Source organism: Octopus bimaculoides, chromosome 11 (genome assembly GCF_046866305.1).
Source record: "Octopus bimaculoides isolate indiv1 chromosome 11, ASM4686630v1, whole genome shotgun sequence".
NCBI classification, from domain to species: domain Eukaryota; kingdom Metazoa; phylum Mollusca; class Cephalopoda; order Octopoda; family Octopodidae; genus Octopus; species Octopus bimaculoides.
Window position 1 is genome coordinate 42,869,165 of NC_142938.1, and position 24,194 is coordinate 42,893,358.

General features: G+C 37.0%; 1 protein-coding gene across 1 annotated transcript in view; it reads right to left on the reverse strand.

The window, feature by feature from the left end:
* The window catches only part of LOC106872600 (uncharacterized), a 314,391-nt gene that overhangs the window by 272,872 nt on the left and 17,325 nt on the right, over positions 1 to 24,194 (reverse strand). The window contains exon 2 of the mRNA XM_089360611.1: positions 14,663 to 14,923. Within this exon, the coding sequence (XP_089216737.1) occupies positions 14,663 to 14,912 (250 nt within the window). The 5' untranslated portion in view covers positions 14,913 to 14,923. The remainder of the gene's footprint in view (positions 1 to 14,662; positions 14,924 to 24,194) is intronic.

The window sequence follows — 24,194 nt, forward strand, 5'->3', positions numbered from 1 at the left end:
AAAGAAAACACGGACAGGTCATTCGGAGTTTTCTTTCTTCAGTCGAGATCCAGATTATCCTTGCAATTTCGGCTGGTTATTCTCGATATTTTTCCAATCTGGCCAACCCCAAGGAAAAACTAAGCTAAGAGCATTAGATTCCTTATATATACATACATACATACATACATACATACATACATACATATATATATATATATATATATATATATATATATATATATATATATATATATATATATATATATATATATATATATATATATATATATATATATACAGGGGTCGAACAAAATAATGGAAACTCTTTGTTTATTGTAAGTTTTATTATTTACTCCGAAGTTGGTTCAATTTCGGTATCAATACCAACTTTAATACATAGAAGAATTAACTTGTACTGGTTCTGAATAGTTGTCAAAAGAATTCTGAACCATTCTAGAAAAAAAACACTTTTAGATCTTTAATTTTTAGAGACAAGGACCAAAAATTGTACTTTGTTGTAGAGACCAGCTACTTATCTAAAACTGAGGAACAGTGGAACATTTTGGTGGATTAAGGAGAAACTTATACCTTTTGTAATTCGTGTACGAGGTGCATTCCAGGAGTTAGAGATTTTTAGGAGGGCAGTTACAACTGTCGTAAATTATTGTAAATTTAGCACTTTGAACTAAAATTACAATAATCAATGCACTTGGAGTAATCTCTACCATGCCAAATCGCAGCCTACAGACAAATACACAAAGCATATGCGTTAAATATACTTGGTCGAAATGTTTAGTACACTAGAGTTGCTACTATTTCATATTTGAATATATATAAATATATATATATATATGTATATATGTGGCGATATATGTACATACAAATGTGCGCGCGCACGCACACACACACGTATCTTTTCACTTTCAGATACATAGGAGCATATAAACATGAATATACGCAAATTCGTTCTGGTCTAATGATCCTCCATGTTTGTTTTCGTTCGGTTTCCTTGTATGTCTCGACTGTCCTGTTTTTGTTCCCAACTTTGACCCTCCATAAATCCAAAATTTTATTTAGTTATTTATGAGAGAAACTGTCTTCAAAGACTCATATTGTCGTTCAATGCTCGAAATGAGGAGTAGATAAACAGCCGACAACTTATGAAGGATCGTTCTTTGCGTTACTTGTCCTGTTTTCCATTTATTTCTCTAGTTGTTTGCGTATTTAACTCATTTCTTTTCGTATTTCATATTGTTTACTGTTGGTGACATCCTGTACCCATATATGCATATATATATATATATATATATATATATATATATATGTGTGTGTGTGTGTGTGTGTGTGTGTGTGTGTGTGTGTGTGTGTGTGTGTGTGTGTCTGTGTGTGTGTGTGTGTCTGTGTGTGTGTGTGTGTGAATGTAACCGGAAATGAATATTTTGCTTTAAAAGACATACATTTTGTTCGAGAAAAAAGAACGGCAGACAGTGAAAGCTGTTGGATCACCCCTACGCACACAATATTCACAAGGATAAAGCAAGAGCAACAGGGGATTAGAGAAGGTGTGTGAGCAGGTGTGACTGAGTGTACGTGAGAAAGTTACAGTTTAAGTACAACCCACCACTTTACTCTTACGTCACAACGTGAATGCAATTTCCCTTTGCAAATAGAAATTCCTATTGAAATGCTAAATAAGGTATGTCTCCGGCTGTAGTCATGTATCTCAATGTTTAGGGTATGGATTTGGCATTAATCCAACAAAAACAAAATCAACAACAATAGCAATAGGAAAAAGAATCTTCTCACTGCTTTGCCATTTTTAGAATATGCACTGCCGAGTGACTGCTTATAATAATACTATTGATGATGATGACGACGACGACGATGATGATGATATTAACCGTCCTTTCTACTGTAGGCACAAGGCCTGAAATTTAGGGGAAGTGGGCTAGTCGATTTCATTGATCCCAGTACTAGACTGGTACTTATTTTATCGATCTCGAATGATGATAGGCAAAGTCGACTTCAGCAGAATTTGAACTCAGAACATAAAGATGGACGAAATGCCGCTAAGGATATTGTCTGGCGTGCTGACGGTCCTGCCAACTTGCCGACTTCGATTTCACATTTTAGCACAAGGATAGCAATTTTGAGGTGAGATGGAGTGGTATAAGTCGATTGCATGAACTCCAATGTCCAACTGGTACTTATTTTATCAACTTCGAAAGGATGAATGGTGAAGTTAACTTCAGCGTAATTTGAACTCAGAACATAAAGACAGACGAAATGCCGCTAAGCATTTTGCCCGGCGTGCTAACGATTCTGCCAGCTCGCCGCCTTACCAACATCATCATCAACAACAAGAACAATAATCCTTTCTAGTATAGGCACAAGATCTGAAATTTGGTGGAGGGGTATAGTCGATTACATCGACACCAGTACTTAACTGGTACTTACTTTATCTACCCCGAAAGATGAAAGGAAAAGTCGACCTTGGCGGAGTTTGAACTCAAAACGTAGCGAGAGGCGAAACGCAGTTAAGCAATTTGTCCAGTGTGCTAACGATTCTGCCAGATTGCTGTCTTAATAATAATAATAATAATAATAATAATAATAATAATAATAATAATAATAATAATAATAATAATAATAATGATGATGATGATGATGATGATGATTATGATGATGATGATGATGATGATGATGATGATAAACCCCTACATGGAAATATTGGGTTAAACTAAACAGAAGGAAATAGACAAAGCAAAATCCCAACAATGTTTGAGAAGCTCAGGACTCAAAGCAGAGACCGAAGGACTGTTTTAATTGCAGCACAAGATCAAAGCCTTCCCACTAGAAATCACCAAAAACACACAATGAAAAGAAATACAAGTAGCAGCAGAATATGTAGTGATGGAGAAGAAATAATAAATCATATTGTCTCTGGCTGCCCAGTCCTGGCTAAGAAAGAATATATTCACAAACGTAACAGAGTTGGGACCTATATACACTGGTAGCTTTGCCAACGCTATGAAATGACAACTGAAAAAAGAGCACCCCAGAAGAGGTCACAGACGAGAAAGCAACCAGATATGCCAATACACATAGGTAGAGGAATCAAGGCTAATAGACCGGATATAGTTGTCATAGATCACTAAGAGAAAAGATGCCTTCTAATCGATGTATCAATACCAACAGATAACAACGTTTCTCTAAAAGAAGCAGAGAAACTTTCAAAATACAAAGATCTGGAAATAGAGGTAACTCGAATGTGGAGTCTAAAAGCAGAAACAATTCCTATAATAGTAGGCGCATTAGGTATGATAAAAAAAAGATTCAAATACATAACCAAAAAACCAGTACTTACATGTGTATATAACATACATAAAATAGCACTACTAGGTACCGCACATACCCAAGGTACTGCGCTCGGTAGTGCAGTGAAAGCACGTGCTAAAAATAAAAACTACTACTACTACTACTACTACTACTACTACTACTACTACTACTACTACTAATAATAATAATAATAATAATAATAATAATAATGATAATAATAATAATAATAATAATAATAAAGCAACCATACTCTGGGATATGCCAATACACACAGATAGAGAAATTAAGGCAAATAGACCAGATATAGTTGTCAAAGATCATGAAGAAAAAAAATGCTTTCTAATTGATGTATCAATACCAGCAGATGACAACGTTTCTCTAAAAGAAATGGAAAAACTTTCAAAATACAAAGACCTGGAAAAAGAGATAACTCGAATGTGGAATCTAAAAACAGAAACAATTCCTATCATAGTAGGTGCCTTAGGTATAATAAAGAAATATTCAGACAAATACATAACAAAAACACCAGGACTTACAAATATATATAACATACAGAAAATTGCACTACTGGGTACTGCACACATTCTACGCAAAACACTTTCAATACAGTAAACATAAGAGCACCACAGCAAACCACAGCACATACCCAAGGCACACAGAGCTGCGCTCGGTAGTGGAGTGAAAGCACGTTATAAAAATAAAACTACTGAATAATAATAATAATATATGCCCTAATACAGTACTAGGCACTGGCTCTCATGGCTTTTGATCTTAACTGATTGGAAGGAAGTGTTGGCATGTACATTGTTTTGTCTTGGTATAAAAGATGGGCTACAGTAAATATTCTGCTCAATACAACAGACTTGCTTGTCAGTTGCTTCACTTTAACCAGTTGAGCATGTCCCTTAGTGACTGATGATATGTGCATCTCTGATTACGAGCAGAAGTATTGGGGGAGCATCATAACCATGTGTTGAGAGGAATTCTTTGGAGTTTGAATAACTCACCTCTGGAAACATAGATGGTTTGTTTATCATCCTTAAACAGACCTTATTCAGAGACCTTTTGAGCAGGATTGGCTACTCAACCCGAAGAAAATTCTAACTGCAAGTTCATGCACTGTTTATCTTGATAAAAGATCACCATGTCATGCATATATGGTTGTGATGCATGTGCCTGGTGTACCCCTATCAGACAGGTAATCATGATGGGTATATTGGGCTTCGTATATTTACACCCCAAAGTCCCTTTGTTGGCATGCACTACTCTCTCACTTAATAATAATAATAATAATAATAATAATAATAATAATAATAATAATAATAATAATAATAATAATAATAATACCAGGCAGTGGCTCTCATGGCTTCTGACCTTAATTGATTGGAAGTGTTATCATGTACATTGTATTGTCTTGGTATAAAAGATGGGTTACAACAAATATTCTGATTAATACTTCAGATTTGCTTGTCCGTTGTTTGATCTTAACCAGTTGAGCATGTCCCTTGGTGGCTGATGATATGTGCATCTCTGATCATGAGCAGAAGTAGTGGGAGAGCATCATAGCCATGTGTTGAGAGGAATTCTTTGGGGTTTGAATAATTCACCTTTGGAAACATGGGTGTTTTGCTCAACACCATTAAACAAACCTTATTCAGGGACCTTTTGAGCGAGATGGGCTACTCAACCTGAAGAAAATTCTAACTGAGCCCCACCTGCGAGGCCATGCGCTGTTTATCTTGATATGAGATCACCATGTCGCGCACACACGGTTGTGATGCATGTGCCTTGTGTACCCTTATCAGACGGGTAGTCATGATGGGTATAATGGGCTTCATATATTTGTACCCCAGTGTCACTTTGATGGCATGCACTGCTCTCTCACTCAATAATAATAATGATGATGATGATGATGATGATGATGATATCTTTTATCAGACATACGTGTTCAAAATATTGCAGACAATACAAGGTCGAACCAGAAACAGTGGTGTTTACATGAGTAAAAAGAAGTCAACAGAAAGAAAATATTTCAACAACGAAAGTTTCTCTATATTGAGACGAAATCTACTTATGCAATTCAGGGAAAACTCATACAGTGAATTAATCTGCCACTTCTAAAGTACAGAGTGTACTGTCTACTAGTTTCATTCCTCCTATAGAAAGAAAAATGTATATTCAGAGTATGTCGTTCAGCCTCGCCAATCTTGCCTCTTTCATCAACGTTTTAAGTTCTACAACACACTAGAAAGCAGCACTTACTGTCTACTCTCACTTTCCTTTCAAAGAAATATCCGAAGAAATTAATGAGAGCAAGGCCAGAATGGAAAATGTCTGTCCACCAGATAACATCTTTTACCATAGCTATATGGCAGAGGAAGACGAACCGCTTGTCCTTGCCAAAGAAAGGTGGCTCGTTGATTTTCACCATAGATTCGGTTGATAGTTGCATTCCCGGTACAGTATCTGTTCAGGCAAGCCCATTATTCAGTAGTGCACAAACACTGAACGATTACGTGCACGACGGTTACGTTACCTAGTATACATTTCGAACTGTTGGTATTTTTGTATCTGTAAAGCTTGTCTACAGGTAATGCCTCCCAGCTGCATTGTCTCCACTCAACCCGTAGTATTGCCATACCAAAGACTACTGGATGTTGTCCATAGTCCTCGATTTGAAAGTCTTCGAGAAGAGACTGTTTAGTGTTTCTGTCAACTTCGAGCCATTCCCAGGCCATCGTCATGCATATCCTCTATTAACAGCCAATAAAAAATGCATGAGTTGTTTTCCAGTCGACACCGTTATCTAGTTGAGAGTGTGTTGTGAGTAGTAAGCAACATTCTAGGTGTCAAATTGCCAGCCTTGGTTTGCATTTGTCCCATAGTGGTAGCTCGGTAAAAAACACGAACAACGTGGCGTACGAAAAGTGCCCACACCATTTTATTTTTATATTCTTCTTCTGAGATTTTTGCCGATGTGACCTCAGTGTGTACCCGTTCATCAGTGAGAGTGTCCCGAGACCACCACAATATGATTATTAGCAGCAGGTAGATTTCCCGACCTGCGGAATCTGTCCTTTCTATGCACCTCAGTTTTGTGAGATGTTTCTCAGAACAAGTTATGATGGTCATGGTGTAGTAGACCAATGAGACAATGTAAACACAAACCACATGTACCTGACCTTTCTCTTGACCAATTTCTGAGTGAGACTGGCCATTCTGTACACGATCTCTTCCTGATTCCTATCCGCAAATGGATCCAGTTCGAAACAGACCATCAATACCTTAACCGGGCTCTCTGTCCAGCGACAGAAATCATCACGGACTGGCAGTGCCTTGTCTCTCGAAATCCCAAATCCACCGACTTGTTCTGGTTGATGTGCTCTCCTGATACTTTTCCAGTCAGTGTCAACCGCTTCTGTATCCCAAATCACCGACACGCACGCACGCACACGCTCTCTCTCTCTCTCTCTCTCTCACTCACACACACACACACACAATCTATCTATCTATCTATTTGTCTGTCCGTCCGTCCGTCCGTCCGTCCGTCCGTCTGTCTGTTTGTCCGTCTGTCTGTCTGTCTGTCTGTCTGTCTGTCTATCTATCTATCTATCTATCTATCTATCTATCTATCTATCTAGCTATTAATCTAACAGCAAGCCGGTAAAAATATAGAAACAAAAGATTATTTTAAAAAATCATAAACTTAAGAATTAACTGAAACCACCAAGCGCCGAGTATTTAATAACAATGTAGCAAGATAATAATAAAAAAAATATATTGAAATAATTACGACATGTAAAGAATATGATATACTTAGAAGGTTAGCAAATTTGCTTTCAAACAGAAAGAACAAAAACAAAAAAGAAAAGCAAAAAACGTTACTATTAGCGTCCAGATGATTAAGTGAACATTTAAACATTTTTCTAAGAACCTATTGCAAACTATATCGTAAAGACTTGGCGTAAAACATCACGCAAAATGTACAATACGTTGCTGAATCATACGAAAACAGATTTCAAGGAAACGAAACCTAACAGAATAAAAAATCTCTGGATATTGTGAGTGAATTAATAAAAAATTAAATAAAAAATAGAAGCTAAAACTAGACCATATTAGTGGGTGGTGCACAATGAGAAAGATTTACTGCATTTTTGACTTTTAGAAAAAAAAATGTATTTTTTACAAATGTTCTCTACCTTACAAAAACTATATATCAGCTAAGCAAATGACCTCTAAATGTATTAAAAACACTATAACATGTTCAGAAGACTATTTCAGAAAAATTTCTCCGTTCTCTTTGAGCATGCTAATGACAAATTTAAGTGGGGCAAAATGAATGACAAATAAGGTAAATTTGCCCCTTCGGTTCTCCAGAATTACATTTGAGAAAAGATCTATATACATCAATACCCATCCTTAGAAAGATAAATGCAACAAAACTTTAAAATATGAAAGAGGATCATGGGGAAATGGCACATGATATGAAATTAAAGAAACTCGGCAAAATCTAAAAAGTCTAAATAAAATATTCACTATAGCTTCTTCATTGATCTGCTGGAGTGTTTCTCTTCCTAATATATTTACGCGCTGTACAATTAAAAGGAAGAAATTATTGAAAATAGTTATTACACATTTTGTCTCGTTTTAGACTTTTCTTTTTATTATCAATTAGACATTAGTGTTGGTAAAAATTGACTTGAGAGCCAAACAGGGAAAAGAATATTATCGATTGTTAAACAGATATTTTATTAGCAACTTCAGTTACAATCAGGTAAAAGTTAAAGAAAACTTTCTTGAAAAAAAAGTTAGTACTTGTTATCTGACTATATTCTAAACTCTCTCAAATTCAACAATAGCTATGCCCACCGATTTTTGTCCCTAAAGATGATGCAAAAGTACAAAGTGATGGTGCAATACTTGAAACGTAATGGTTTAAAAAAGGTCAAGAAAAAACAAGAAATCATAAACAACTCATTTTGTTCCACTTACTCATTTTGCCCCACCTCCTTTTAAAGTCACGTTTGTTATAGGAACAATAAGAACAAGGTCGAAATAGCTGTTGAAGATATTAGAATTAACATCCTTATTATTTTATTGTCTTATCAGTTTATTAATTGCTTTCTATCATTAGATTGCAACTGTGTTGGGATCGATTTCAGTACGTATTTCTATATGCTTGAGAGCTGTTACGTTTAACAATTAATTTTCTTTTCCTTGTTGAATTCCAAGTCAATTTTTTCTTTTACCCCATACTAATATTTAATTTGATAATTTTCAATTTTCAAAATATTATGTCTAATTACGTTTATTTTCCATGACATTGGCCTGTTGACACGATCTATGTGGAACTTTTGTTATAAGAACAATGACGACGACGACGATGATGATAACGATGACGACGACGACGACGATGATGATGATGATGATGCCGACGATGACAACGACAACGACGCCCATAACAGTAATCACGGCGATGACAATAGTTATGAAAAAGACGACGACGACAATAACTATTTTTACACTGGTACAAGACCACGCAATTCGTCTGAGGCCAGTATTTGACTGGTGCTTAGTTTAGCAACTACGGAAGGATTAAAGCAGACATTGTGATTTAAAAAGACGCTATTAAACATTGCATAGTACTCTATTGGGCGTTCTGCCGATTCTGTCAGCAATAACAGCAAAACAACAGAAACAACAAGGGGGAAAGGAAATGCAGAAAGACATTCTTATTGCTTTTCCTCACCAGCTTGAACTGCATACAAAATAGTTATACACTCTAGTGATATATGCGCCGCTCCTTCAAATCGGAAATACTATGATGGTGCTAAAAATCGTAGGATGTTCAAAATATATCATACAAAAGAAAACGCCTGCTCTGGGCTTTCGCCTATTTCCTAAAAAAATATTGACTGAACACCACCGGCTTTAATCTTGTTCTTTGTCAAAACATTAAATGGAAGAATGGAAGAAAAAAAAGATAGTACTACCTTTTTTATATAACCTGACTGATGTTTATAGTCACAAAGCACAGAGACCCACGCGAAGTGATCGGCTTGATGTGAATGTGTGATCTTCATGGATCACTCAGAAAAGAGAGAGAGGCGGGGAGGGATGTTAACAAAGTGAAATAAGTGTCGCCAGGAACTGAAATTAAATTACGATCACAGCTAATCTTCAACTTACTCTTGCCGACGGCGGAGACTTCAATTAGATAATTTTTTCTATTCTCGGCACAAGGCCCGAACTTTTTGGGGAGGGATGCCTGTCGATTAGATCGACTCCAATACGCAACTGGTACTTAATTTATCGACCCTGAAAGGATGAAAGGCAAAGTCGGCCTCGGCGGAATAACTTCTATTAGATAATGACAAAAATATTAGATATAGCAATCCCTCGACTATCGCGGGTGTTACTTTCCAAAAGGTGAAATTCCGCGAAGTAGAAACAGTACTGAACTGTATATTATTCTTTTATAATTTGTATATATTTATTTTATAAATTCAAAACAACACCACGGAGGAATCGATGTAAGCTTAAATAATAAACCGCGATAGGTGAACCGCGATATGGCGAGGGATTACTGTACATCTTTTTTTTCTTTTATCTTTTATTTGTTTCAGTTAATAGGCTACGCCCATGCTGGGGCTCCACCTTGAAAAATTTTACTCGAACTTATCGACAGCAGTACTTATTTTTTTGTAAAATCTGGTACTTATTCTACCGAACTCTTATGTCGAACTGCTAAGTTATGGGGCCGTAAACACACCAACAACGGTTGCCAAGCAGTGGTGGGGACATGTACATATACAAAGACACCCACACACCCACTCATATATATATATATATATATATATATATATATATGAAAAGATTTATAGAAGTAATACACGAGTAAGTAGATATTTATGAAAAACAAGAACGAAAATGCTACTTTCTTAAAATTGGGTACATTTTAATTTTCCTTTTACATGTTTCAGTTTTTGAAAAGCCTTATCAAAAATATGTACTAAAATGGAATATGTAAAGAGAAAAGAATTATTTAAAAAATCAAATTAAAATTAAGATTAACATTCATAGTTTACTTTCCTTTTTCCTGCAAGAACACGTGATTGATAATATCCTTTGGTTCTGGTAGCATGACAAGTTCAACTGACTGTGACCGCAAATTACTACTATCTGTTTTTGTAAATTAAAGAGTGTGGTCAAGACTTGTTTTCTTAGGAATAGCTGTAGCTGTCGAAGGACTAGCAGCAGTAATAATAATAGTCGTCAGGATGAAGTTGTTCCCCCTAAGGTTTTAATAGAAATCAGGTTCTTCGACCCCTTGTCTTTATTTCTTATGCACACATAAATATACACACGCACCTGTATACACACATATATATATATATACAAATACAGATACTTACACACACTCATATATATACATATACATACATATATATATATATATATATATATATATATATATATATATATATATATATATATATATATATATATATATATATATATATATATATGTATATGTATATATACGAAAATGGATATAATAACAATGGGAAACTCGTGGTTTTCACTGGTATGCCTTTAATTTTATTAGATAACAAAGAAAGATGAAGCTACCTTCATCTCTGCTTCTTCCTTCTTTGTTATCTAATTAAATTAAAGGCATACCAGCGAAAATCACGAATTTCCCATTGTTATTACATCCATTTTCTTCTCCTGTATAACCTAAAGTACCGCTTACCAACCGAACCACCTGCTACCGTACAACCTTACAAAAGACTGTACCTACCCAGATAATAACCAGGAGCGACTTTGGATTTAATTATTCCTTAGAGGTATTAAACCCCTCTAACTGATACCTACACTGTATATATATATATATATATATATATATATCATCTTCGAAACGGCTAGTTTAGAATAGAGGCAGCTGATGAAGGAAAAATTCCATAAGTAGGTCGTCTATTCTCCTATGTGTTCGTTCTGTTGTCTGTAAACAAAGCCCGTTTTTGTGCTTTATGTTCCCGTTCCTTTTTCTGACGTCCTGTGCCTGGATATGCATCTATATATACATGTAGATGTAGGTATGTACCTATATGTATGTATACATGCATATGCTCATATATATATATATATATATATATATATATATATATATATATATATATATATACATATATACACACAAATATATACACATACATATGCACACACACAAACCCATGCATATATACATACATGCACACATTCGTACATACATACATATGTATTCACATACATGTTTCAAAACCGAAATATGTAAAAGGAAAATTAAAATGTACCCAATTTTAAGAACGTAGCATTTTCGTTCTTGTTTTTCACACACACACACACACACACACACACACAGACACACACACACACACACACACATACACGCACACACGCGCACACACACACACACACACACACACACACACACACACACACACACACAAATATATATATACTACAGGTACTTTCGGTTTTCGTCTACCAAATCCACTCACAAAGATTTGATTAGCCCGAGGCTTTAGTAGAAAACACTTGTCCAAAGTGTCACCCGGAACCATGTGGTTGGGAAGCAAACTTCTTACCACACAACCAGAGTTAATATTTACTGGGAAAAGTTTGGATTCAATTTCAGTATATTACTGGTCATTATTTCATTCTACGGCTTTTATTCTGTTGCTGAATCATCATGTAAATGTAATATAAATAATAATAATAATAATAATGATAATGATAATAATAATAATAATAATAATAATAATAATAATAATAATAATAATAATAATAATAATAATAATAATAAATTGTCCGGATGCAATACCAGGCAGTGGCTCTCATGGCTTCTGATCTTAATTGATTGGAAGTGCTACCATGTACATTGTTTTGTCTTGGTGTAAAAGATGGGCTACAGCAAATATTCTGCTTAATACCACAAATTTGCTTGTCAGTTGTTTGACCTTAACCAGTTGAGCATGTCCCTTGGTGGCTGATGATATGTGCATCTCTGATCATGAGCAGAAGTAGTGGGCGAGCATCATAGCCATGTGTTGAGAGGAATTCTTTGGGGTTTGAATAATTCACCTTTGGAAACATCTTTAAACATCTTTAAACAAACCTTATTCAGGGACCTTTTGAACGGGATTGGCTACTCGACCTGAAGAAAATTCTAACTGGGCCCCACCTGCGAGGTCATGCGCTGTTTATATTGATATGAGATCACCATGTCGTGCACGTATGCTTGTGATGCATGTGCCTGATATACCCTTATCAGACGGGTAGTCATGATGGGTATAATGGGCTTCGTATATTTTACCCCAGTGTCACTTTGATGGCATGCACTACTCTCTCACTCAATGATAATAATAATAATAATAAATATTATACTTTCTAATGTAGGCACAGGGCTTGAAATTTCGTGAGAGGGTTTTAGTCGATTACATCGTCTGGTATTATTTTATAGATTCCTGAAAGGATGAAAGGTAAAGTTGACCTCGGCGGAATTTGAACACAGAACATATTGAGCCAGAATTCTTTCTAATTTTAGCACATGACCAGTAAGTTTGAGAAGAGAAGGTTAGTCAATACGATCGACCTTAGTACTTCAATGGCATTTTATTTTATGTAAGAATAAACTAAGACAAAGCAACAGAGTATAATGTCAGCCGTTTCTGGCCAGTTCATTGCTTGTAAGACAATCGCCACCACTAAATGAATGGGAAACGAAACATGTGTGACTTTGGTGTTTGACTGCGTTTCAAAAATAGCAAATTAGCGTTCATTGACTAAAGAACTAATCCTCGGTTGGGAGAAACACAGATCAATTCTGTGAATAATGATAAGCTGTATTGTGATGGTTGGAAAATTTCCTAGTAATTCCACGATGGCATCGACTCATTGTCAGTATAACTTCCTGTTAGGCAACAAATCTAAAGGGTATCCGTTTAATCTACTTTCAGAACAAATATGCTTGGTGGAATTCCACGTAAATAGAATTTAGTCGCATCAAATCCATCAACAACTGTTTCACTGGAACGACCACTTTTCCACCCGTCCGCCGTCTTAAAACTTGACGTTGGTTAACAATATCCCAAACTAGGCCTTATTCAATGGCAATAGTAAACTGTCATAAGACGGTGAGCTGGCAGAATCGTTTGAACACTGAGCAAAATGCTTAGCGCATTTCGTCCGTCTTCACGTTCAAAGTTCAAGTTCCGTCGACTTTGCCTTTCATCCTTCCGGGGGTTGATAAAATAAGTACCTGTTGAACACTGGGGTCGATGTAATTGACTTACCCCTCCTCGAAATTGGTGGCTTTGCGCCAAAAATTGAAACGAATATATCTATGTCATAAAACAATGATAGAACGACTAGTTGACTTAACTGCAGTAGATAATGAGTTCACATCAAAGTATGCTGAACAAGAACTGCTTTTGGTACATTTGTCAATGAGAATTTGTAATGTCTTGACACTAAGAACATCTTTTAAGTTTATATATATTTCATATAATTTATGAGTGCTGATTCTTTTTCTCTGTGTGTGTGTGTGTGTGTGTCCATGTGTCATTTCTTCTACTTGTTTCAGTGATTAGACAGCGGCCATGCTGGGGCAGCGCCTTTGTTTGTAAAGCCTGGTGCTTATTCTATCGATCTATTTCGGCGAACCTCTAGATTATAGGAACGTAAACACACCAACACCGGTTAACAAACGCTGGGTGGGAGATAAACATATACACAAAGACACACATACATGTGTATATTTATATATATATATATATATATATATATATATATATATATATATATATATATATATATACTACGGGCTGCTTTCAGTTTCCATCTACCAAATCCACAACGCTTTGGTCAGCCTGAGGCTATAGTAGAAGACAATTGTTCAAAGTGCCATGCAGTTGGACTGAATCCAGAACTATCTGGTTGGGAAACAAGTTTCTTACCACATAGTCAAACCTCTGTGTGTATTGAACAATTTAAGTGGTTGTATATCTGGATTTCCCAAAATGCATTGAAATCCATACCAGTAATTTCACAGCTGCTACTACCACCACCACCACTACCACCACCACCACCGCTACCACCACCACCACCACCACCACTATCACCACCACCACCAGCACCACCACCACCACCACCACCACCACCACCACCACCACTGCCACTGCCGCTGTTTCTTAAACAAGATTCCCATCGTCAAAACCAGCAAAACCCTTTTGGTGTTAACAGTAAATGCCAGAACATTGAAAAAAAAAAATATTGATACTGATTTTCAGTTACTTACCTCTACAGTCATTGTTACGGTCAGAAATTGCCACACACGACGAAGTTTTCAAGCTAAACCTCTTCCCTAGTATGCAGCGAGGCATTTCTACCATTGGTCTTGAGCTACAGCGGAACCAACGTCTGCAATCGATCGGGTGACGAACATACTTGCCGGAGTTAGGGGTACAGAGGATATCTTGGTTTCTGGCAATGATGTTGGTGAAACTAGACAGCAAGGTAGCCAGTAATACAACAGCAGCGATAGCCATAAGGGGTTTTCCTGTTTATAATAATAATAACAATAATAATAATAATGATAATAATAATAAAAATGATTATAATAATGACAATAATAATAATAATATTTTCTTTATTAATTACTAAGGTTCACGAAATCCATTGGGGATGGTACAAGACAGTACAATAGGGCGTTACATAAAAGCCGTGTAGAAAGTAAAAACAGTAATAGAATAAAATTATAACAATAATTCCCCAAAAGAGGGAAACTTCTTAGGGCCGCTTGTGGAGACCTCACAAAACCACGGTTGCCTTGACCACTAGGGCAAGTACCCTCTCCACGCCGTCCTCTTTAAACCTGTAGGTGCATGCTTAGAGTAGGCCCGTTCACTCGGGCCATTCTTGCAACATTCACCTACCTTTTAACAAAACTGCTGGGACGCAGCACTTCCCTCTCAACCCACACTTTCTTTTTTCAAGTAAAACTTGAAAAAGTTGATGAGAGCCTGGTCAAAGAGGAAAGTATCTATCTTTAGCCCTTTCAATCTGGTTCACCAAACAACCTCTTCCGCTAAGACTCTGGACAAAGAAACACTGCTTGCCCTTCCCGGCGACGGGACGATCTTCACAATGGACTCAACCGATAACCGGATCTGTCCGACATGTGACAGCGGGTGTTCGACATAAATCCACCACGTCAGCAATACTCGGGCACTGGGTGAGGGTGCGCAGAACAGTTTCGTTGCTCTGTGCACATTTCGGGCAAGATCAGCTGACGGCACTTTCATGCTTATAGAATTTATCTCAAACCGGCAATGCCCACTATAGCACCATCAGGCCAAGGAATTCTGGAGATTATCCATAGGACCCGGCACGAAAGTCCTCCGGAACAGACCAGCCAATTGATTCCTGTCGACACCCAAAGTCTTCCCGAGAAAATCATTGCACTTGCCCGCCACAACCTCTATAGAGCGCCTGAGTGGGACTTCCAGCGACCGCATTACTCGACTGACTGAGGACAGTGAGCGCCTGACGATACTCTAGGTGCCAGGCGCCCTGCCTCGGTCTACGCTTGATCTAGGACTATACTCAAGTCAAAGAGACGAGCTGAGGAAAATCCTGTCAAAGGAACAGCGACCACACATGCTCACTGTCAAGTAAGCGCGGGAAATGACGTAGCTTCAGCACATGTCTGTGCATCAATACACACAGCATGCCTTCCGTTCAGCAGGTGTTGACAGCAAATAGAGCGCCTGTCCAGTGGAACGCGTCCCTTCCACAGAAAGCGGAGGAGTATGCACTCCAGTTTGGTCAGACGTAAACCGGAGCAAGGCACGACAATCAGGCAGTAATATATAATGGAGGTGATGTAAGCATTCGTCATTTCTGCCAGACCATTCAAGGATAGCTTTCTCTAGGTACATTTCTAGGCGAGATTGGCTATCCTGTCAGTCACCTCATCCCAGTTCTTCTCCATCTGGAGATCCGGAGCAAACCAAACTCCGAGTAATTTTACTGGTCCCTCTGTCCAGCGTTGCACGACGTTATGGGACGGCATGGACTTGCTTTTCTAAGTGCTGAGCTGCAGGCACACAGACCTTTATGGTTAATTTTTTTCAAGCAGTGAAATTTTACTGCTAAATAGTGTAGAAGAAACTACTGTAGATGAGAAGCCTAATGCAGAAGCTAGAAAATTCTGGAGTGATATTTAAGATAAGTCAGTTAATCATAATGGAGATGCAGCATTGGCTAAACAAAGTGAGGGAAGAAGTGGTTAGTGAGAAGCAGCTAGATCTAAAACTGACAAGTACATTAATGAGTAAAGTGTTAGGAGAAATACCAAACTGGAAGGGCCCAGGACCAGATTTAGTTCAAGGGTACTGATTAAAAAAATTTAGTAGCTTACATGGCAGACTGAAGGATTGCCTGATTGAAAGATGACGAGAATTGGATGACTAGGAGAATAGTACATAAAAGACAAAAGCAATATATCTAGTAATTATTGATCAATCACTTGCTTACCAATTAGTGTGGAAGCTGTTAATAGGAATGCTCTAAGAAAACATTTACAAGCACCTTGACAGCCAGAATTTACTGTCAAAAGAACAAAAAGATTGTAGAAAGAAGGCTAGAGGAACGCATGATCTATTGTATATAGATAAAACAGTTCTAAATGAAGTGAAATCTCGAAAGATAAATTTAATAATAGCATGGAAAGATTATAAGAAAGCCCATGACATGATTCAACACTCGTGTATAAGTGAATGTTTCAGAATATTCAGTTTTGCAGACAACATAAGAGAGTGAATTTGCTATAGTATAAAGAAATGGAAGGTAGATCTCTACTCAGGTGATACAGCCATAGGGTAAGTTAATATCAAGAGACGAATTTTCCGTGGAAACTCGTTATCTCTTTTAATATGTGTTATGTTTTATTCTCTGCAATTTTTTAAGAAAGGCGAAGGCTGGGTATCAGTTTAGAGATAGTAAAGGACAAATTAACCATTTTCTATACATGAATGATCTAACGCTTTTTAGTAAGAATAAAAACGAGACAAATTCCTGAATACTAACTGTAAAACTCTCCAGCAAAGGTACAAGCATGGAATTTGGCATAGATAAGTGCGCAATATTTGTCATAAAAAAAGGGGACAAGTAGTCAACAGCGAAGGCATGCAATTATCAGATAGTCAGACATTAAAATCCCTGAAAGACGGAGAAAGTTATTAGTATCTAGGAATATTAGAATCTGACCTAGTACTAGCTATAGAAATGAAAGAGAAAAGTGAGAAGGAATACAGCAGAAGGGTAAGGAAGCTAATGAAGTTAATGAAGTCAAAGCTAAATGGTCCGAATCTAGTGGAGGCTGTAAATAGTTGGGCAGTATCATACTTAGATATTCAGCAGCTTTTGTAGATTGGACAAAATCTGAATTAGTAAAGCTAGATAGAGGAACTAGGAAAGAATTCAATATGAATGGAGGACTTGATCCAAGAGTAAGAGTTACAAAATTATATTTACCTAGAAAGGAAGGTGGTAAAGTTTTAATCTGTAGAAAACTGTGTTGAGTTGTCCAGAATAGATACAGCCTCCTTTGTAGGTAATAGTGAGGGCATTTTATTAAAAACTGCTACAGTAACAGTAGGAGATAGGGAAACTAAAATCCAAATGTAGTTACAAACCAGAAAAATGAAGCAAGATTATCTAACTGGCAAGAGAAGACCTTGCATGATAGATTTCCAAAGATAGTTGCAGAAAACAACAATAGCGAGACATGGTTGTTGTTGCAGAAAGGAAGGCTGAAAAGGGACACAAAAGTTGGTTGGTAGCTGCACAATATCAAGTATTACGAACTGATTCGATAAAAGCCAAGATAAGCAAAAACCGGGTAGATTCCCAATGTAAATCAAAAGACGAAAGAGTTACTCATATAGTTAGCGAATGTAGCAGAAAGAAGACCTGAAAAGACATGATAACTTAGGGAGAATAATCTACTGGGAGTTATGTAGAAAGCTAGGTTTTGACCATACTGATAAGTGGTATGAACATAAGTCTAATAAAGTGCTAGAAAGTGAGAAATATAAAATATTGTGGGATTTTAACATTTAGACTGACAGAGTAATAAAAGCTAGAAGGCCTGATTTAGTAGTAGTAGACAAGAAGAATAGAAAGTGCCAGGTAATTGACTTTACGATCCCAAATAATGAGAAAGTCAATATGAGAGGTATAGAGAAAATAGCAAAGTACTAAGACCTAACCATTAAGTTACAAAGACTATGGAAAGTGCGGGTAAAATGTATTCCTGTAGTTATAGATTCATTAGGAACTAACCCTAAAGATTTGAACAAATGGACAGAGGAAATAGGCATAAAACTTAGTTTAGTGCAGCTCCAGAAAACTATTATCAGGGACACCTTGGATACTTAGAAAGGTTCTTGGCAGCTAAGGTTACTTGTTGTAGCCCGATATTAGAGGTATTTTTTCCAGCAGTGTAATATGTTGTGCGTATATGCAATAATAATAATAATAATAATAATAATAATAATAATAATAATAATAATAAAACCTGGACTTGCCCCATAATAAAAACTGATGGGAACACAAACCACTCCCAGTACTTGAAAATGATCAAATCGCACTCCTCTGGAACTTCACCATTCAAACTGACAGAAAGATAGATGCAAATAGGCCAGACATCATACTGAAAGACTTCAGACAAAAATCATGCCTCCTCATTGATATGACTGTCCCAATCGATATAAACGTATCTGTCAAGACCTACCAAAAACTGAGCAAATATAAAGACCTTGAAATAGAAATTAGCAAAATGTGGAATCTGAAGACGAAAACAATACCTATTGTCATAGGTGCCCTGGGAATGACAGCGAAACGGGCTGATTACTACCTAGCTCAGATACCAGGAAACCCCAAAATGGCTGAAGTTCAAAAGATAGTGCTCATGAGAACTGCCCATATCCTACGTAAAATACTGTCTATGTGATCTCAAATTTTAAAACATTCTCTAAAACAACACTGTACAAATTCAAATATATGGTACCCTAGGCATAACACCTACATGAACTTCTAACTTGTTGTCTCTTGAGGTCTCTGGGTGAGACTTGGATCCAACTTGTCCAAATGCAAAGCAAAAGTCAAACATAAAATGATAATAATAATAATAATAATAATAATAATAATAATAATAATAATAATAATAATAATAATAATAATAATAATAATAATATAGCCTCTGTAACTTAATGGCTAGGTCTTAGTACTTTGCTATTTTCTCTATAAGTACCATGCCCAACAAAACCGGGAGCGGATATGAGATCAAGAAGAAAAAAGGGAGTCATCTGTTCTACATGGATGATCTGAACATGTACTAAAAAAATGACGAACAACAAGAAGGTCTACTTGCTTCGGTTAAAAAGTTCAGTGATGATATAAGGATGCAATTTGGACTGGAGAAATGCGCGAAAGCCACTTTCATAAGAGGTAAATTGGCATGTTCTGCGGATATCCACGTAGATACAGAAGCAAGAATCCGAGCACTGGACCAGGAAGAAACATATAAATACCTTGGCATAGACGAAAGTAACGGCATAAAACATTCAGCGATGAAAGAAAAGATTAGAAAAGAGTACTACAGGAGAGTACGGTTAGTAACAATGACTGAACTCAACGCTGCAAACAAAATAGAAGCCATTAACACTCTTGCAGTACCAACCGTAGCTTATAGTTTCAACATAATCAACTGGCAAATAAGCGAAATAAAGAAGCTAGACTCCAAGACCAGAAAACTACTAACCATGGCTCGAATGAACCACCTAAAAGCGGACGTGATCAGGATTTCAGGGAGAAATGTGTCCATTAAAAAGTTGAGTACTTATTTAAGTACAAAGACCTAGATATAGAAGTGACCAAGATCTGGGGAATGAAAAGTAGCACAGCACCAGTGGTGATTGGAGCGTTAGGGCTAATTAAAAAGGGCCTTGATAAGCAGCTCAACAAACTCTCTTGCAGTGTTAACTTGGGAGAACTTCAGAAAATAGCGTTACTAGGTTCCGTACATATTTTACGCCGTGTACTCTTCATAAGATGAGGACCTGCTGTAACCCTAGGTTCAAGGACTGACTCCGGTTCATTAGAAGACAACGGACCATATTTTATTTAAGTAAATAAATAAATAAATGAATAATAATAATAACGAAAGCAAGAGAAATATCACTAAGAGGTGGGTGAGGGAAGAGGGATATTGAGATACTGTGTTAGTAGGAACAAAACAACCAAATACTACTGGGGACGAATGGCCCTACAGCCTGAAGCAAACAGCTTCTTATCTCCAGCAAAAAGAGGACAGTATTAGGAATATGAGCAAAATGAAGAGCAATTGGAAAGCAGCAGGATTTGATGGTGTACAGGATTTGGGGATGAAAAAGTTCAGTAGGTGCAATAAATCGATTGCAGAGCAATTTAATGCATTGATTGATGGAGCAGAAGTAATTCCAGGGTGGTTGACCAAAGGACGAACAGTGTTCTGTGTGCTTGAAGAATGTATCGAAAAGAAATGATGCCGAAATTACAGGCCAATTTCTTGCCTTCCATTAATGTGGAAGTTACTGTCAGCATGGATTGCAGAAGAAACGTACAAATTTCTTGATGATAACAGCATTTTACCAATGGAACAAAAAGGTTGTAGGATGAGATGCAAAGGTACCAAAGACAAATTATTGATAGACAATATGGTAATGCAAGATTGTAAGTGAAGGAGCATAAATTTGGGAATGGTCTGGATTGATTACCGCAAAGCTTACGATATGATTACATATTCGTGGATCATTGGGTGTTTGGATGTGTTTGTTATTGAGTTGACATCGTACGGACAAAACTTGAATACCCTGGGCTTCAGGAGAGGGATTTTCCGAGGAGATAGCTTATCTTCGTTGCCTTTTGTACTTTGCATGATCCCTCTGACCTTGGTGGTTGAAGAAAGTGAGCCTGGGATATCGGCTAATGGGAAAAAACACAAAAAAAATCAACCTCTTCATGGATGATTTGAAGCTGTATGGCAAGGATGATTTGAAGTTGTAGGGCAGGGATGAAGTACAAGGGAGTTCCTTGGGGAACACGGTCCACTGTTTTAGTACCGTTTAGATGGAATTCAGAGTCAAGAAGTGTGGTGTAATGAACCTGAAAAGAAGCAAGATACAGTCCCTTGTAGGGATAGAATTACCAACTAGAGAAGTGATGAAACAAATTGAAAAGGAAGGCTATAAGTATCTTGGCATACTAGAGTTCAATGAAATCATGGAGAAGGAAATGAAAGAACAACCGAAGAAAGAGTATTTCTGAAGACTAAGATTGGTGTTGTGCTCAAAATTGAATAAAATCCAAGCAGTTAGCATCACTTCGGCATGTAGCTGGAATCATAAGCTGGTAAAAGAAAGAACCGATGAGTATGGATATGAAGACACAGAAACAATTGGCAGTGCATGGAGTATTTCATCCAACGAGTGACACTGATAGGTTGTATTTGTCTAGAAAAAGTGGGGGAGCGGTTTGATCAGTTATCAGGATTGTGATGATGTAGAGCAAAACAGCATTGAGTGGTATGTAAAAAATGCCGTGGAACCGTTGCTGATACATGTGAAGAAGTCCGATATTATCAAAATGAATAATTGTGTTAAGAAAGAGAAATTTAAAGAGGAAAAGAACATGAAAAAAGAAATGATATAGAAAAAGAAAAAATGTACGGCCAGTTTGCAAGAGATACGAGCTCCATGACAGACATAGAAATCCAGTAGTTGAGGATGCGGAGGTGACCTAAAGATAGAAACAGAAGCGCTTATATCCGTGGCACAAGAATAAGCATTGAGGACAAACTACGTGAAGTGCAGAATTGATAAAACAACTGAGAATGCAGAATGTTTGGAGAGAAGGGTGAAACAGTATGGCACATTGTCAATGAATGCCCGAAATTGGCACAACGTGAATACAATAAAAAAAGGCATGACAGTGTGACAAGAATAATCCATTGGGAAATTATGGCTTAGGAAGACGTGGTATGACAAATCCCAGAAGAAGTTACTGAAAACGAAGACAGCAAAATCGCATGAGATGCAATATTAAGTGTGACCATCAGATTAGACATCGGAAACCTGACATTCTTGTGGTGAATAGAAAAGAAAGAAAAAACATGCCTCACAGTCGACATAGCATGTCCTCATGACAACAGGATCAAAGAGAAAGAAGTAGTGAGAAATACGCAGGTTGTGGGCAATGAAGAGTGTGGACGTGATACCAATAATGATTGGTGCGCTTGTAAGTATCAACACTCAACTACTAAGGTGGCACAAATGTAAAGATAGAACATCTACAAAAATAGGCATTCCTTGGAACTGCAAGAGTTCTCCGTAGAGTTCTCGAAGCATGATCAATAAACAAGTGTCGCTTAAGTCTGGTGGCTGTGAGCAACCGACACTCTCTATCATACCCAGCAAAAGAAACTGAGAGTTTTCATCAAATAATAATTATAATAATAGCAATAATAATAATAATAATAATAATAATAATAATAATAATAATAATAATAATAATAATAATAATAATAATAATAATAATAATAGTCACACAGCAATGCCAAATAATAATATAAACACTGAGATAGCAAAACACGAGGACAAACGTAACATTCCCCGCAAAAACGAAGTAAACAAAAAACAACAAACCCAGACCGTAGAGATGTATAATAGTGTACAAAAAGCACCAATCCAGAACACCACAGACAAACATATGAATGAAAAGGAAGGCAAAACAAATATAAAGCCTGGAAATAACGAAGGGAAACCTAATAATTACGATACTATGAAAATGAAAATAACCGAAGAACTGAAAACCACAGATCTTAGAATGGACCACAGATTATATCTCCCAAAAATCAAAATAGACAATAAAACAACATCAATAATAAATAGCATAAACCTGGCCGTCACGTAACTAACAACCACAGAAACAACAGGCAATATCACTGAGCTAAATGACATGATATATGCGGCAGCCACTGCAGCCACAAAAGAAGCAGGATACTCACTCAAACCCATCCGAACAGGAGTTCTACCACCCAAACAGACCTTGTGGATAAATAACATCCAGAACAAAATAAAAAAAAAGAGAAAAGATTTATCGATTCTCAACGAAATTAGTAAACAATCAACACTACTAAGTAACAAGAAGAAAACAAAAATACTGTACAAATACAGCATTACAGAAAAAGACTTACCTGAGGCAAAAGAAAAACTAAAGCAAGACATCCTTGCCAAAGCACAGAGGATCCGCCGGTATGAGAAACGCCAACGTTTCTTTGAACAAAACAAACAGTTCAAATCCAACCCCAAAAAGCTCTACCAAGAACTGGGTAAAAATAAAATAGACATTACTTCAGCACCAACAGCAGAAGAACTAGAGAAATTCTGGAAACAAATATGGTCGGTGAAGCAACAACCCCAAAAAAGGACCATTAAAACAACGAACTTAGCACCTGAGCATCTCTGGGCCCCTATAACAACTGAAGAGGTCACCCAGACACTGCAAAGACTAAGCAACTGGAAGGCACCTGGACACGACAAGATCCCCAATTTCTGGTTAAAACACCTGCCAGCAATGCATAAAAAGCTGGCAGAAAACTTTAACAACATAATAGCAGATCCAGAGACAATGCCTGAATGGCTCACAAAAGGGAAAACCATCTTAATCCCCAAATCCATGGAAACGGAGAAACCACAAAACTATAGACCTATAACCTGTCTCCCTAC